Source organism: Poeciliopsis prolifica, unplaced genomic scaffold (genome assembly GCF_027474105.1).
Source record: "Poeciliopsis prolifica strain line A6 unplaced genomic scaffold, Auburn_PproV2 SCAFFOLD003, whole genome shotgun sequence".
Taxonomy (NCBI): domain Eukaryota; kingdom Metazoa; phylum Chordata; class Actinopteri; order Cyprinodontiformes; family Poeciliidae; genus Poeciliopsis; species Poeciliopsis prolifica.
This window is the reverse complement of record NW_026562378.1, coordinates 17532781-17547451: the sequence shown is the minus strand read 5'-3', so window position 1 is coordinate 17547451 and position 14671 is coordinate 17532781. Positions and strand designations below refer to the sequence as shown.

The 14671-nt window shown below is 36.1% G+C and overlaps 1 protein-coding gene across 1 annotated transcript in view; it reads left to right on the top strand.

Annotated features, from left to right (window-relative positions):
• Window positions 1-14671, top strand: part of atg7 (ATG7 autophagy related 7 homolog (S. cerevisiae)) — a 67911-nt gene that overhangs the window by 20938 nt on the left and 32302 nt on the right. Inside the window, exons 15-17 of the mRNA XM_055027543.1 lie at window positions 315-430; window positions 4359-4434; window positions 10907-10987. Of these exons, the coding sequence (XP_054883518.1) occupies window positions 315-430; window positions 4359-4434; window positions 10907-10987 (273 nt within the window). The remainder of the gene's footprint in view (window positions 1-314; window positions 431-4358; window positions 4435-10906; window positions 10988-14671) is intronic.

The following is a 14671-nucleotide window of genomic DNA, read 5'->3' as shown; positions in this document are numbered from 1 at the left end:
GGCTCATCTTTCCATCTATTGACTGGAGAGATGACCCTGCAGTCAGTGAGAGGGACAAGCTAATGGTGCTGTTTATAAAAACATGGTTGCATCAATAAAAACCCACTGAGATGGAAATGCAACAACGCTTGCCAGTGAGTCTCAACAGCTTGTGATCCGGAATTTGCCCTCAGTGCTTTCAGACATGAAAGAAAATTTTCTTCTACTCAGAAACCATTTGGACTGGTGCTTTTATTCTGTACATTCACTGAATGTGTCAGGCTTTATTTAAAATGATTGAGTTAGTGTTTTTGTTCTTTATTTTTTGTGAATAGTCGACCAGGGATCGGACCTTGGATCAGCAGTGCACCGTCAGCAGACCAGGCCTTGCCATGATTGCTGGAGCTTTGGCTGTGGAGCTGATGGTGTCCATCCTACAGCACAGTGAAGGGTACGTGTTCCCAACATTATTCTGAGTGACCTGGTCACTCTTGATTCTCTAATGGAAATATCTTTGTTAAAAAATACCCATAGCATTTGCAGGTGCACAAAACAACTCATCAGTAAATTCTAGAATTTAAATTATTGCAAGATTATTTCCATTTAGGTAATTGTGCATATGACTTGACATGTTTTATCTTTTCTGAAATAAAAAAAAAACATTAAATCACAATAGTGTTGGTTTATAGACAGAAAAAAATGGTTAATGCAGTTAAAGTGCTTTGAACTATGCCACATTCACATACCTGGACTTTCTGATGTGCACACATTCGTACACTGATTGGTATGTGATTTGGGATTAAGTCTTTTTCTCAGGGGCGGATCAACATGTGAGGGGGAAAGTAAACTCAAGCCCAAAATCTTCTGATTGCAAAACACCAACTCTCCCCACTGAGCTACAGTCGCCCCATGGCAGTGCTCATTTTTAATGCTTTGATTAAAGAAAAAACTTCTCAGAATTTGACTTGCTGTTCGTGCTTAGAGACAGTCAGTTTTGTGTGTTTCAGATTCTTGTGCATAAATCAGAAATAAATCTGTTGTGGTTCAGGTTTACACGTAAAAGAAGAATAAACATTGGCTGATGATCTTCATCTGTTTTTTGAGTTGTTTGATTTTGTTGAAGGCTTTTGGTAAATATCTCTCAATTATTTGCAAATTAAGTGTTCAATATATTTGTTTTTTTTATGTTTTTTGTCATATTAAAGTCTGACCTGCTGTTAACATAAATACAGTGATGGATCGAAATAGTTTACTCTGCAGCTTTGTGATACAAAAAATCTACAGCGTCCAAAGCTTTTCCTCAGTAAGCCGTTAAACCTGCTTTATAGTGCAGGTCCCTGATGTCCTGATATTCTGTCATCAAGCAGCCGATCACCCTCTAACTGAGCTGTCCTTTGGGAAGCTCCCAGATGGCTATTCTTGTTTTTATTCATGAAGCAAATTAGTAATTTCACTTGAGGATTTGCATTCCATTCCTTCCATTTGAGGGATGCATTTTTCTTCAAATCCATCTTCTTTCTAAGCACCATGATACAGAGAAATAACAATCCGTACTTTTGTTTCTAATATTCTTTACATCTAAATGTCATTTAGATGTAAAGAAATTTGAAGTTAACTTTGATTGCATTGTCTTATTGAAGGATGAGCGCTACAGCTGATATTTTACTGTGCTGCAGGCATTTGTGTCACTACTGTTTTAGTTTTTTCCTCCCTTTTGACACCACGGTTCAGTGAACGCTTAAGTTCTCTTTGTGATCTGTGTTTACTTGAAAATTTCTGCACCTAGTTCATCCTTTTTTCAAAATGTTGAAGGAGATGTTTTCCTGCCTATTGAGTGTGTAGTCATGTGCACTGGTGTGTCTCTGTAAAAGAATAGAGTTGTGGAAATGTGTGTTTGTACTAAGGAGGCCACTTGCTGGGCCTGATGTGATGGCTATTTTATCTTAAAGTGTTTTGAAATACAGTATGCAGTTACACAGCTGTTCTTCCTTCTAGACTGAAAAGCTTCAAGAGCAAAGACCAGAATAAGTTTCCGTATGCTGTTTTTGCTTTTATGTGTATCTTGCTTCTGTCTTTACAATAAGATCTACTTCTTTTTAGTTGGCACTCAATGCATGTTCTTTTTGTTGCTTTTTCACCCGGTCACATTGTGGTTTTATACCCAGAAGTCCCCAATAGCGCATATTTATTTCTCAGTTCTGAGACGCATATAATTGGCACGTAGGTATTCAAGCAGTTTGACAGTCATTGACTTTGTAAAACCACTGTCAACTCAGTGTGAAATGTGAAATGTTGATAATTGTTGTTCGCACGGAGAAAGGTTTACTCGTAGTCATGGAGCTCAAACAAAAGCTCAAGCGTTTCTTCTGTCTGCATTTGAGATCTGAAGGCACAAATAAGCTCAGTGTCTTTTTGTACTCATGCCAAGTTTGAATTATGTGTTGCTTTGTATTTGGCCAACATCTCAAAAGTGCAAAAAGCTTCCATGGAAAAGCATGTTGGACTGAACAAGGAACACCCATACAGTTAAAATCAGATGTTTTTATGCACTGAAAAGGAATATAACTATACTTTTAGAGGTGTTTTTTTTTCAAAGTTTACATACATAGTACATTTTTCTTGTAGTCCACACAATGCTCTTCTTTTATGATCCCTTCTCTTTTGTGAAGTTCACCGGTATCTATCAAAGCAAAAACAAAATCACAAAATGAGTTTGCCGTTCCATACTTCACAGCTCCTTCTCTGTGGCCAGATTTGTCTATATTTGGAGATACTGAGTGGTTTTTAGAACCCCCGATGGGGTGGTACAAGTCAAACTCTGGGTATTGCTCACAAGTCATATGATTGTCAGCAGAGAGCATTGTTGATTTACTTCAACAGCAACATCTCAACCAGTATTTTAGGTCTGCAACTAGACCATAAGTGTTGGTTTTTATCAGTTGTGGTGGAAGGATGCATACATAGTCAACTGGACAGGCAAACCCACAATGAACAAATAGACTAAGAGATTTCAAAGGAACTGATTACATAAAAAAATAACAGAATTGGAGCGTCGCCCGCTGCTCTTTGCATATTCACGACATGCAGATGCTTCCCAATTACCCCCACATTGTTCACGCCCACTTAGTGAGGAACACAACACACTCGTCTTGGCTAGAACTGGACCAGATATTAAATGGCTAGAGACTTGACAATGGAGAAGGGACTCTGAGATAATGTTCTTAGGCTTTAAGCACTTTGTATTTACTTTGATCAGAATATAAAGACATGTCTCCAAAAATGTATCTCTTTTTACTGCAGTGCATTTCCAAACGGTAGTCAAGCTTTCTTTCTATGTTGCTTTCTGAGTAAAAGCTTCTTCCCTGCTGAGTGGGCTTCCAGGACAAGTTTTTTGTCACTTTGCAGACTGACGCTCTTTTTAACACCTTCTGACAGCATCAGCTTTTGTTCTGGATTTTGATTTGCACATCTTGAAATTCCACCTAAAGATCAACCAGACTTGTGGAGGTTCACAGTTCTCCTCCTGATTTCTCGCTGATTTATCATGTCGCACAAGGAAGCAGTATGTTTGTGGTGTTGCCTTAAGATACAGCCATGAATGAGCCTCCATTTAACTAAAATTCTGTGAATTTACCAATCAAATGCTTACAGAGACTTACCACACTTTTAAAGTTAATGTATGTAAATTTCTGCTTTTGATGAAAATAAAAAAATCCTGGCATTTAGCAACATTTTTTATACACAATGTAAACATTTGGTTTCAATTATGTGTGTGTGCACTTTTTTAATTCATGTTCTGATGGATTATTCAAAATCAGATATTTCATCCAAAAACTGATATTTTACATCCCTTTCTGATGGCTGGGAGCAGTAAGGGGCCCCGGTGCATTGCGACAAGGTCACTGGGGGAACATGATTTAAAAAAAAACAACAAACAGCAGTGATGGATTATATAGTGCACCCTGCTTGCAGCTCATAGCTCATCTTCATGGACGACACACAGAGGTTTGCTTTGCAAAAAAAAGAAAGCATAACCCTGAAAGAAATCTTTTGAAAATTGTCTCAAAGATCTGTCACAAATATTACAGTTTTTTTATTTATTTATTTTAAATACCCTCACTTATTGTATTGCTTTACTTTTGGACTGACTTTTAATATTTAAAGTTGAATTTGAATAATTTAGGCAATGGTTTTGTGAATTCTACAGTGCATTCAGGATGCTTCTATATTTTTATCATTTTCATTCACAGCCATCGGAGTTTCTGAGCTCAGTGATTTTCTGTTATTCAGAGTTTATTGTGGTTTTCAAGCCTTATTTCAAGGAATGTTTAAGACTTATGAAAACACATAAACTTACTGAGGGTATTTTCTATTTTTAGGGGCTACGCAGTGGCCAGCAGCAGTGACGACAGAATGAACGAACCTCCCACGTCTCTCGGTCTTGTGCCTCATCAGGTTAGAGACACACAAACCCACTCATACTCATCCACTTTATTACAAGGACGAGAGAGTTCTGCTTTGAACAGGATGGATACATCTTTAAAATCCTTGATTAGACAAGATATAAAAGAGGAATAATATACTAAAATAGTCTTTTATTTGTCCATGTGTGGGTGAAACCAGCAGCAAAGTAGCCTGCAAAAGGAAACCAAAAAGATGCACAGAAATAATGTCAGCGATAGTTCAAATAAAATGGAGAATGTACAGTAAGACCCAAAATACAAGAAAACGTCACAGATTTAAATAAACTACAGATGCAGAATTTAAGAAATGCTGGAAGTATATTTAGATACTGTAAAAGCTGAATAAATCAAGAGTGACCAGAATTAATTATTTGAACAAGTTTGCTGAAGAAGACAAGAATGTGCATCATGAATTCTTCATCAGCTGAAAACTGTAGCAATAACCGTTTTCACTCATTCCAAGTCTTAATGTTACTCATTTTGGTCTTTTAATCATATATTTCAATTGTTCTTTGGCAATACAATAAAATATTGCAGATTTCTGTATATGTACACAAACCCAATCTTTAATGCAGCTCAAATGTAAATATACACCCACATTATTGTTTAGTTCAATGCTATTTACATGCTGTGTTTAGCTGTGAATAAGATTCGGGCATCTTTCTAACTGGACATTTGACTCTTCTTGGGAGAACCATTGAAGCTCTTATTTTTTAAATCCAAAACAAATCTGTGAAAATGTAAATTTAATTTAATTAACAACCTAAAATTAAATTTAAATTTTAAAGCCATGATGAGTGTCTATAAACTGCACAGTACAAGTGTATGTTACAGTTAACAATAATGAGACAAACTTTTTGGTCTTGATTACAAAAGCAATTAAGCTGTGCAAAATATTTCAGTCATATTATAACTTGAAATATAGGTTCAAACGGAACCTGTATTTCATTTGTGTTATTTTTGAATAAAGCAAAATTAATATGACATAGACACATCGTATATGTATGTGTATAGATGTTGTGAAAGAAGCCAAAAACACTCAATAAACAATTAAAACAGACTTCATTTTAGAAATAATTCATATGTCTGAATTTTTTACCTGTATGAGTGACATAAAATAAAATAAGTAATGATTATCTTGTGTTGCATTGTCAAATGAAAAAGCTTTAAACTCCACTGTATAAGGTGAGAGACTTAATGCTGGTGAAACATGCTCTGTTCAGTTGAAACAACATATTTCTCTTAATATAACATCTTAATTAAAGCGGCATGTTTCAGTGTGGTACTCATTAGCACATTCACATTTGTCGGCCCTCATTATATTTTAACATCTTTCGTTCCTCACAATGGACACAACTTTATGTTGGGTCATTTCAATAGTTAGTTAAAATATTATAAATAGAAAGATCAAACACCACTCAAGATCGTTAATGAGCCGACTCCTCGTGCCTCAAAGCCACTACTGATTAAGACATGGAGGCCCAATTACTGACAGTGAAAGACATTTTACCATGATATACAGCCTTATAAGTAGTATTTTATAAAACTACTTATAAAAGTACTTAGGCTTCGCAGAACCTCTTCTCACTCTGCTCCCCAACTCTGAAACCTTCAGACATTCACTAAATTTACTCTCCCTACTTTCAAATCACAACTGAAAGCTCATCTGTTGCCATTAGACTTTTTTTCTAATCTCTTGTTTTGCTTTCTTTTTTCTATAAAATAGTTTTTCAGTATGTTCATGAATATATATATATTTTTTGTCTTGTAACGTGTCCTTTTGTGTCCTGAAAGGTGCAAGAAAATATATATTTTTATTATCAGTACTTGTTTTTTAATGACAATCTTAAGTAACTGTCGGTGTGCCAAATTAATGTTAGATCATGGTTAAAAATGTACTATATCCAAATTAGACTAGATAAAATATGCTATTTCCAATGCCTAGTCCTTTTACTGTGGTCCTGTTGCATATGTTTAGTCATGAGATTAACTAAAAAGCAAACAAATCACAAACATCTCTTATAAATGCCTCTTATAAATACTTATATTTATTCTCTCCACAATAAGTCAAATGTATTAATTAACCAAATGTTGCATCCTGACTGTGATTCAGTATTTTATGTAACTGTACAGTAAAATGAGCCCAAACCATCACACCTCCACCACCAAATTTGAAAAGACATGAGTCTTTGTGCTCATGTCTTAAATTTAAAAAAAAAAAAATCACAGAACTCATCTTGTCTTGTCTTGTGTTATTTTTTATTTATTTATTTTTTTCAAATGTGCGATGTAAGTCTGAAAGATGCTGTGCTTTTAGGAGAGACAAACCTTTCCAATGACAGCCTTGCTATATTGGCAATAACTGAACATCACCATTTACAATCACTAATATCTAAAGAGCATAAGTAAGAATCTAATGTACATCCCCTGAATTTACAAGAGTTCCTGCAGGCTGAGGTTTATCTGAAAACAGTTTGTCCTTCAAATGGTTCGCCTGGGTCTCTAAGTCTGAGCCAGGAAAGGATTTTGACGTAAAAACTACTTATGAACATGCTTTCCATGACCTGTTAAGTCTTTGCTTCAACCTTGGCTCTAATACAAACATTTTTACCTCTTTCTAGCACTAGAGTTTCGATATTGATTTGGTTTCATACATACTGATGACTGTTGAGGTGGCGCTATAAATGAGCAGAGCCAAACGAGATTGAAGATCAAGGGAAGGACATTTAGAGTGACTGTGCTTGTCTGAATATTCACACACATGCTCTTATTTCCCATCGGTCTGTTCAGATATGCTATAAATTTGCTGGCTTGCATTTTGTGTTTCCACTGTTAAAACTCGACATGAGTTTAATTTTAAATACACAATATATTGGCGCTTATCAGATAGTTTTTATTTCATATTTAGTCTTAAAAATTGTACATAGTTAAACAAAACAAACTAATAGCTCTCTTATTAATTAGAAGGAGCCTAAAAATTGGCTGAAATCATAATTAAATAGTCAATACTGAGCCACTAAATAAGGCGATTGGATGATTTGGTGCCATCCAAACTCTGTTCTTGGCTAACTGAGTGCTGCATCTCACCAACTCCATTTGTATCATCATCACTATTCATCATCCTGGGAATATAAATCCCTGCCATTTGCTTTGACACCTTTGCTGCTCAGGGTTTTTCTGCCAAATAACCCAAAGGAAAGTGGCTTGCAAATTCGACTGTGTATGTGTGTGCAGATAAAGATGATTATTACCAAAAAGAAGAGGTGCCAAAAAATAATATGCCTGGGAGTGTCGCTGAGTAATCTTTGAGTATTAGAATATGTATTAAGCCTGACAAGCGGTGAATATCCAGACGAGACCGCCTATTCTTTTTTTCTGTGGTGCCACAGTGACAGCTTGTGGCGGTTTTAGAAATTAAACACTGTTTATGTCTCAAATTACAAATATTTTTAGTTCAGTTTTTCTTTTACTGCTTATCATTTTTTACCATCGGTAGTTTGGAGCTTAGTTAAGTACTGGGTAACTGTTTAGCAACTGAAACTTCCTTTCAGATTTTGTTTTTCATCACGAATATTGCTTTCCATGCGTGGTTTGCTAAGGGTCATGTTGATAAGCGAGAAAGATGTTAGAAAGTGGGCTTAAAAACCATACGGAGCCCAAATAAATGTGTTGTTTGTAACGTATAAGGAAGGTGACATTTCAGTTTTGTGCTGTTTTGTTAAATCAGAACTCCTTGTCTACTGGAAATGTGATTTCTGAATCACAATACCTGTCCAGTAACTGCTACTCAACAATATTTAAATTAGATAGACGGGCAAAAATAATTTAACTGAAAATATGTTTGAAGAATGCAGATTAAATCTGATCGGAGCTGAGAAAGCCATTCTCAGTAGTAAGAAAATTTATTATCTGTAAGCTAACGCTTAATTAGCTGGGAAAGTTGAATCTCTCCCAGCTGATGTACAGAATTAATTAAAAATTGTGTTTAACTCTCAGTCTGTTGCTCCCACACTAATAATTGAGCTTAATTATTAATCAATGTTTTTGTCTGGTTTCCTAAATTGGATCATTTTTATATTGATAAAAAAGTTGTTGTATTTTGGCCCCAAGTGCCTTAGTTATTATAGCATCTTGCAAAGTTATTCATACCTTTTGAACGTTTTTGCATATTCTAAAGTTATAGCCTCAAATTTCAAAGGATTGTTGTGATTCCATGTGATAGACCAAGACAAAGTAGCGTATTTTGTGAAGAAGGTTTTTAAATAAAAACATTAAACATCCTACAGTACAGTCCAGTGCAAGAAATGACCCTAAAAGTAATCTTATTAGTGAATGGTGTCTAGTTGTCTCCAGCTTAGTCTGTTTTATCTCAGATATTTTTTAGTTAATAAACACCATAATGAAGAACCTGGAACATAGTACACTAACCAGAGATGAAACTGAATGTGGGGTCAGTTTCTAAAACGTTTTAAGCTCTGGACATCTCATGGAACATTTTTTAGTACATTTTGCATAAGTGGAAAGAGTTCAAATTCAACTTATAACATAAGTATGCTAATGCCTGCTTTACCAAAACATTCCTACTGCTTGAACCTTTTTAGACAGAGAATAGCAGCGCAGCCAGGTGTCTGGACTTCACCTTCCGTCATGCAGTGGATGTGTGTCCAGTGTGTGCTGTCTGTGAATTCTTATCCCACCCACCCATTAGTCTGACTCACTTGTCCGCTCGCCCTTTCATCATTTAAGGACTTGTTTGCTCTGCAAACTCGCCTCTTACATTAATACTGGATTTAGTGACTGTTATATATTGGCGTCAGATTGACAGTTCTACAATCTTTTATTTTTTTGTAATTGCTAATTTTCACTGAAGATGCCTTTGTAATACAAATGATCAGAAATGAATAGATGCAGAGGATAAGAAATTACTGAAAAATATTTTCAAAAAGACTATTGTTTAAATGTATTTCTTCTTTAAGTATTATACCAGTGATCATCACCAGTTATGATTCTGGTGATTACTAGTAGCTCAGATTTTAAGATGTACATCCTAATATTATTCACTTCAGTTCAGTTGAATAAAATTTTCTCCATTTGTAGATTCAAAGGGGGATAAATTGGACTTCATTCTGAGCTTTCAAGTAACCAGGAGTCTCTCATTTAAACATTTTGAAGGTTTTTGATTCTTCTCTTGGATGCTTTGGTTGCTTGTTCAATTTTTGTTCTTTGTCGTCCTTGAATTTCATGATTGCTGCATGCTTAGCATTTGCTTAGACAAGAAGGAAAGAAGGACAGGAAAGTAGAAAAGAGAAATAAGCAGGCTCAAACATATTTACAACAGAGATGCAGAATGTGTAGATTATGTCTTTGATATTTAAAAAGCATAACAGAAATAGTCCAAAATAAAAATATGCATACAGGCATTGGTTTATCTTGATGTACTGTTTTAATAAAAGTCTTTGATGTATGTCTAGATGATTATTAGACAAAGATAACCTGAGTCAGCCTTTCTAAAGTAGCAGTTAGTCTTTTCAAGCCAAAGTCTGTCTTTGATATCAAACAGCAACTGGAAATGCATCTTTTCTGTTATCCTGGAGGAATTTTTGCCTAATCTCCAGAACTATTTTTTGCAGCCAGATTTGAGGGGTAAAATTATGCAACAGCACTTCATTTATACTAAAATATGAACTTTGACTAGACTGATCCAAAGCCTTCAATGTATGCTCTTTGAGCTATGTACAAGTGAACTTCCTGCAAATCACTGTTGCACATCCATTGTGTTATGTTTAGCCCAAAGTTGTATTTACCTTGAAATAGCGCCACCTATCAAACTAACTCCTCCTTAGAGTTGCAGTCTCCAGCCAAGCTCATTGCAGAGAAAGAGAAAAGTTAACAAAATACCTAAATTTTTTATTACTAATCTAATTTCTAATTCAAATAAATTTTTGCACTAATTTATCATAAAAATTTATGTATAGAGCCAAAAAAAAAGCATTTAGTAACTGTTGTCCACAGTTCACTTGAATTGTCTTGTTTTTTTGTTTTTTGATTGCTGTAAATATATATTTTTTTCAAAACTTATCAATCACATTAAGTAGGATCTCTGATTGGAAGCTGATATGCTTTGCAGTAAAAAAAGATACCAACTGGGTGAAAAAAAGGTTACAGAAAATAGTACACTAAAAATATTACTTACCTTTCCGCCACCAGAGGGAGCTCTCTTCCTTGCTGTAAAACACAAAAAAACATTTTCAAACTTTTTCTATCAAGTCTGTTTTCACTACTTTACATTGTGTCATCATTGTGTTTTGTGTTAAGAAATAGCCATAGGAGGGACGTGTTATTCCCAGATTCGAACATTTATTTTCTTGGCTTATCATCAAAAAGTTATTTTTTCTCACATGTATTCCAAGTGTCTCATTTAGTTAGATTAATTAACTTTGTGTTATTTTTCCCCTATTCTTCAGATCCGAGGCTTTCTGTCCAGATTTGACAATGTGCTGCCTGCCAGCCTGGCCTTCGACAAATGCACTGCCTGCTCACCCGTTGTAAGTGGCTCTTTTTCTGTAGCTCAAATTGAGAGGTTATTAAACCTGGCTTAATGTAGAAAAAAAAACCCTGAATTGTAGATGCGACGATCCTGATATTTTTATCAGGTCACATTCTGTTACTATGGGACAACAATGTTTTGAAACACAAATTGCAGTCGTAGCAAAAATTGGAGGGGATTCCCAGCTCTCCCATTTCCACATTAAGTCAGTGTAGCTGTGTTGAAATGTTGTTCCTTGAGGAATACTAAAGAGACGCACACAGGAAAGCTGGTAAAACCATCTGGTAACAATCAGGCAGCAGTTGATCACTGATGTCAGAAAGTGTCGTACGCTCCCACCACTGCTGTGTGTATTTGTGAGTGTGTAGGAGTGAATGTGTGTAGATGGGTTGTAGAAGACTACAGATAGTCTAAATCTGCCAAATAGGGGTGGGAAAATTTACTCTTTGTGCTTTTTACTGTTTTACCATTGGTCTGTGTGGTTAGTTGTAAAAACGTGTGAGAGTTCTAGAAGAGGAATGGACAATTTAGAAAAAAGTCAGGAGAGAGTGATGGGTGGTGGTGGTGAGGTTGTTTCAAGCAGAGGAAATGTTGTACTGAAAAAGAGTGTTGTGATGAGTAGAGGGCTGGTTTGCCTCTTTCTCTCCCCCAATTTCAATGAACTCTTTGTGTCGATAAAGAGGTCATAAAGCCCCAGATCTATCACTTTCATGTGAAGACAGAGAGAAACTAAGATGGAGGGGGGGCAGGGAGTTGGCTCGCTTCAGCTCCAAAACTTTTCTCCACCTACGCTTAGTGAAGAAAAAAAAGGAAAAAAAAAAAGGATGGCGTTCCAGCCTATCTTAAGGTGTCATGTTTCTGCCTGTGTGACTGATGAGATTATTTGGTCTTCACAGAGCTGGTCATATGGTCTGATAGGGCTTGGGTAGAAACTATAGGCAGGAATAATGGACATAAGTAAGACAGGACAGATCTTTTGGTAAGGCGGGGATAAAGGTTTTTAAGTAAATATGTTTTAATCCCACCCACACATCTTCAGCCTCTCTGTTTTGCATTTGCTTATCTGCCTTTCACTCTTTTCTTTTCAGCCTACTCCAGTTTCACTTCTTCTTCTTCCCCTTTTCCTCGCTTCCTGCTCTTCCTCCCCCATATCTCTCCTCTCTTTTGTGTGCCCCTGTGTCCATATATCGGTGTGCTCCCTTTAATGGCGTTGGTGAGAGTGTGTGTTGGTCTTTGTCTTCTCTCTGGATTTGTGTGTGTATTTCTGCTGCAGTCAGCTGTGTGCTGCCAGGTCACTATGGAAACAAAACAATTCAGCCTCTGTCTGGGCTGGAGCGGTTCCTGTAGAGTTGGGGCTTTTCATTCTGTTTGTGTGTGTGGGTGTGTGTTTTCTAACTCTTGTGGGGCTGGCAGCCAATAAAACTACACGCCAAAGAGTAAATCACAGCTGACGTGGCATTGTCTAAAACCATGCCAGACATCTCTTACTACTGCTATTTGGACACAACAAAATGTGCCACCACTGTTAATGGGAAAGTATATTCTGCACAATGATTTGCATTTTTCTTTGTGAAATTCCTACACTTAAACTATGACTTATAGTAAAAAAAAATAGTGAAAATACCAATGGAAGTTGACTTCTATATTGAATTTTTGACTTTCCGATGCACCATCAAAGATCTCTTCAGATCTCTGCTAAAACCTTTAGACACGTTTGCTGAAAGTATTCAAAATATTTTTTCTACTTCCTTGCATAATTGAAAAGCTTAAGTATTAGCTTTCTTTATATCTCTCTTCTGAGAAGAATATTTCTAGGAATTTTTTTTTTTTTATGACCGCACACTGTTCACATTTTAAAAGAAATATATTTTCAAAGAAGTTACATGAATGATCAAGGTTACCTGCAACACATGAGAGCTGAACAGGTATTAGAGCACTTTGCACCAATCTTATCATTGAATGACTTGACTAAGACTTAAATAAGAGAGTAGATAATGAACTCATATAGCTTAGTAATGCAATAATAGCAGCAAAAATGTTTTTTTAATTGAAAATATTGCTTTTTGTATCAATAGTTGTTTTTTGATTAAAATATGATTAGTTGCAATTAATTAACTATAGACATTAGTTGCCATTTTTAATAATGACAATTAACTTGATAAAAAATGTTAATTGAATACTACCACTAATTCAGAATTACATTATTAATATGAAGACACGAGTCACTTGGTCTTATTTGGCAATTAAGTCTCAGGGTTGTCCTTTTGATTATTATCAGTTATGACTCTTGGCTAAGGTTATGAATTAGCTTCCTTTATAAAACAATTTGAGAAACTTTCTTGTAGTTTTATAGTCAGCATTAATTAGAATGCCTTATGTATTTGCATAGACCATTAAGTCCTTAATTATTTGCAGCCACTTAGGAGTAACAACCACCTCTTTAACAAGAACAGGACAAATGAGACCATAAATCAACTCAAACTTGGCAGCTTCCTGTCTATGACGAAGCAGATGATTCCCAACATAAAAACATGGTTGAACATGAATAATCTAGCACCGCAGAAAATTCAATATATTCCATTCAAATCATATGTAGTGTTTGCCTGGCATGCAGGGTGTACAGATGTGATAGTGGTCCAGTGTTGGAATGTGGGGATACATGAGTCATATACTTCACAATGTGGATTTCACCCACCAACTGGGCAGTTGCATGGAATAAAATAAGAAATATGATCATCAAACACTCAGGCCTGGCTAGTAATCTTTAATGCATCTACAAAGTATTGTCTCTGTTATAGATATTTTCTTACTTTTATGACTCAGTAGCAGATGCTCTACCAGCTGCTTGTAATACTATCACTCTTCTTGTGAATCCACCATATATATCATTTTGTGCTGTTCTGTGTTAACACCGCCCCTTTGGAAATAAATTCACAAACCACCATTGCAGATGTATCAAATATGTTGGTCCTTCTGAGTCCCTAATTTTGTGCTTTACTGTTTTTGCACGAAAATGTTAAATCCCTTCTTATTGTTCATTCTTTCACAAAGGTATTAAAAGTCATGTCTGAGTGCAGAATGACTTGATCACTAAATCATCAAAGGAAGGCTGTGTGCTTATCTGTGGCTTCATCAGCGACATTTTAACAAAGTTGGTTTCTGCTGTTGAAGACTCAAATAGCAGGGTCCATCTGTGGAAGTGGAGAATCAAAGAAATAGAAGATGGAGGAAAGAAAAGAGGTTGAAAAGGTGAATGAGGGGAACATCACTGTGTATTGTGAGTGGTGTGTCTGGCTCCGGGACCAGACGCCAGGTTGAGTCTGCAAAGCACACAAATGCACGCACACTCACACACAAAGGCAGTTCTGAGCACAGTGTGCAGATGTCTCAAACAGTGGTAACTCTACACCTGCAGAGGAGGCTCCGTAGGCGTCCATGAAAGGCTTGTCCAATCTTAGGAAGGTAGTCAAGAGGGCAGAGGATGCTTGTGTGTGTGTTTCTGGATGTGTGTATACTGGAGCAGTGGTGTGGGGATTTGAAGTCGGTCCTGATGAAACATCAAGGCAAACACTGCAATGACTTCAAAGGTATCACAGAGGGGGAAGAAAGGTTCATTTTACACTTAATCTTGTTTAAAACTGAATTGCTCAATACTTTTACGTGATGAAAATGTTCACACTTA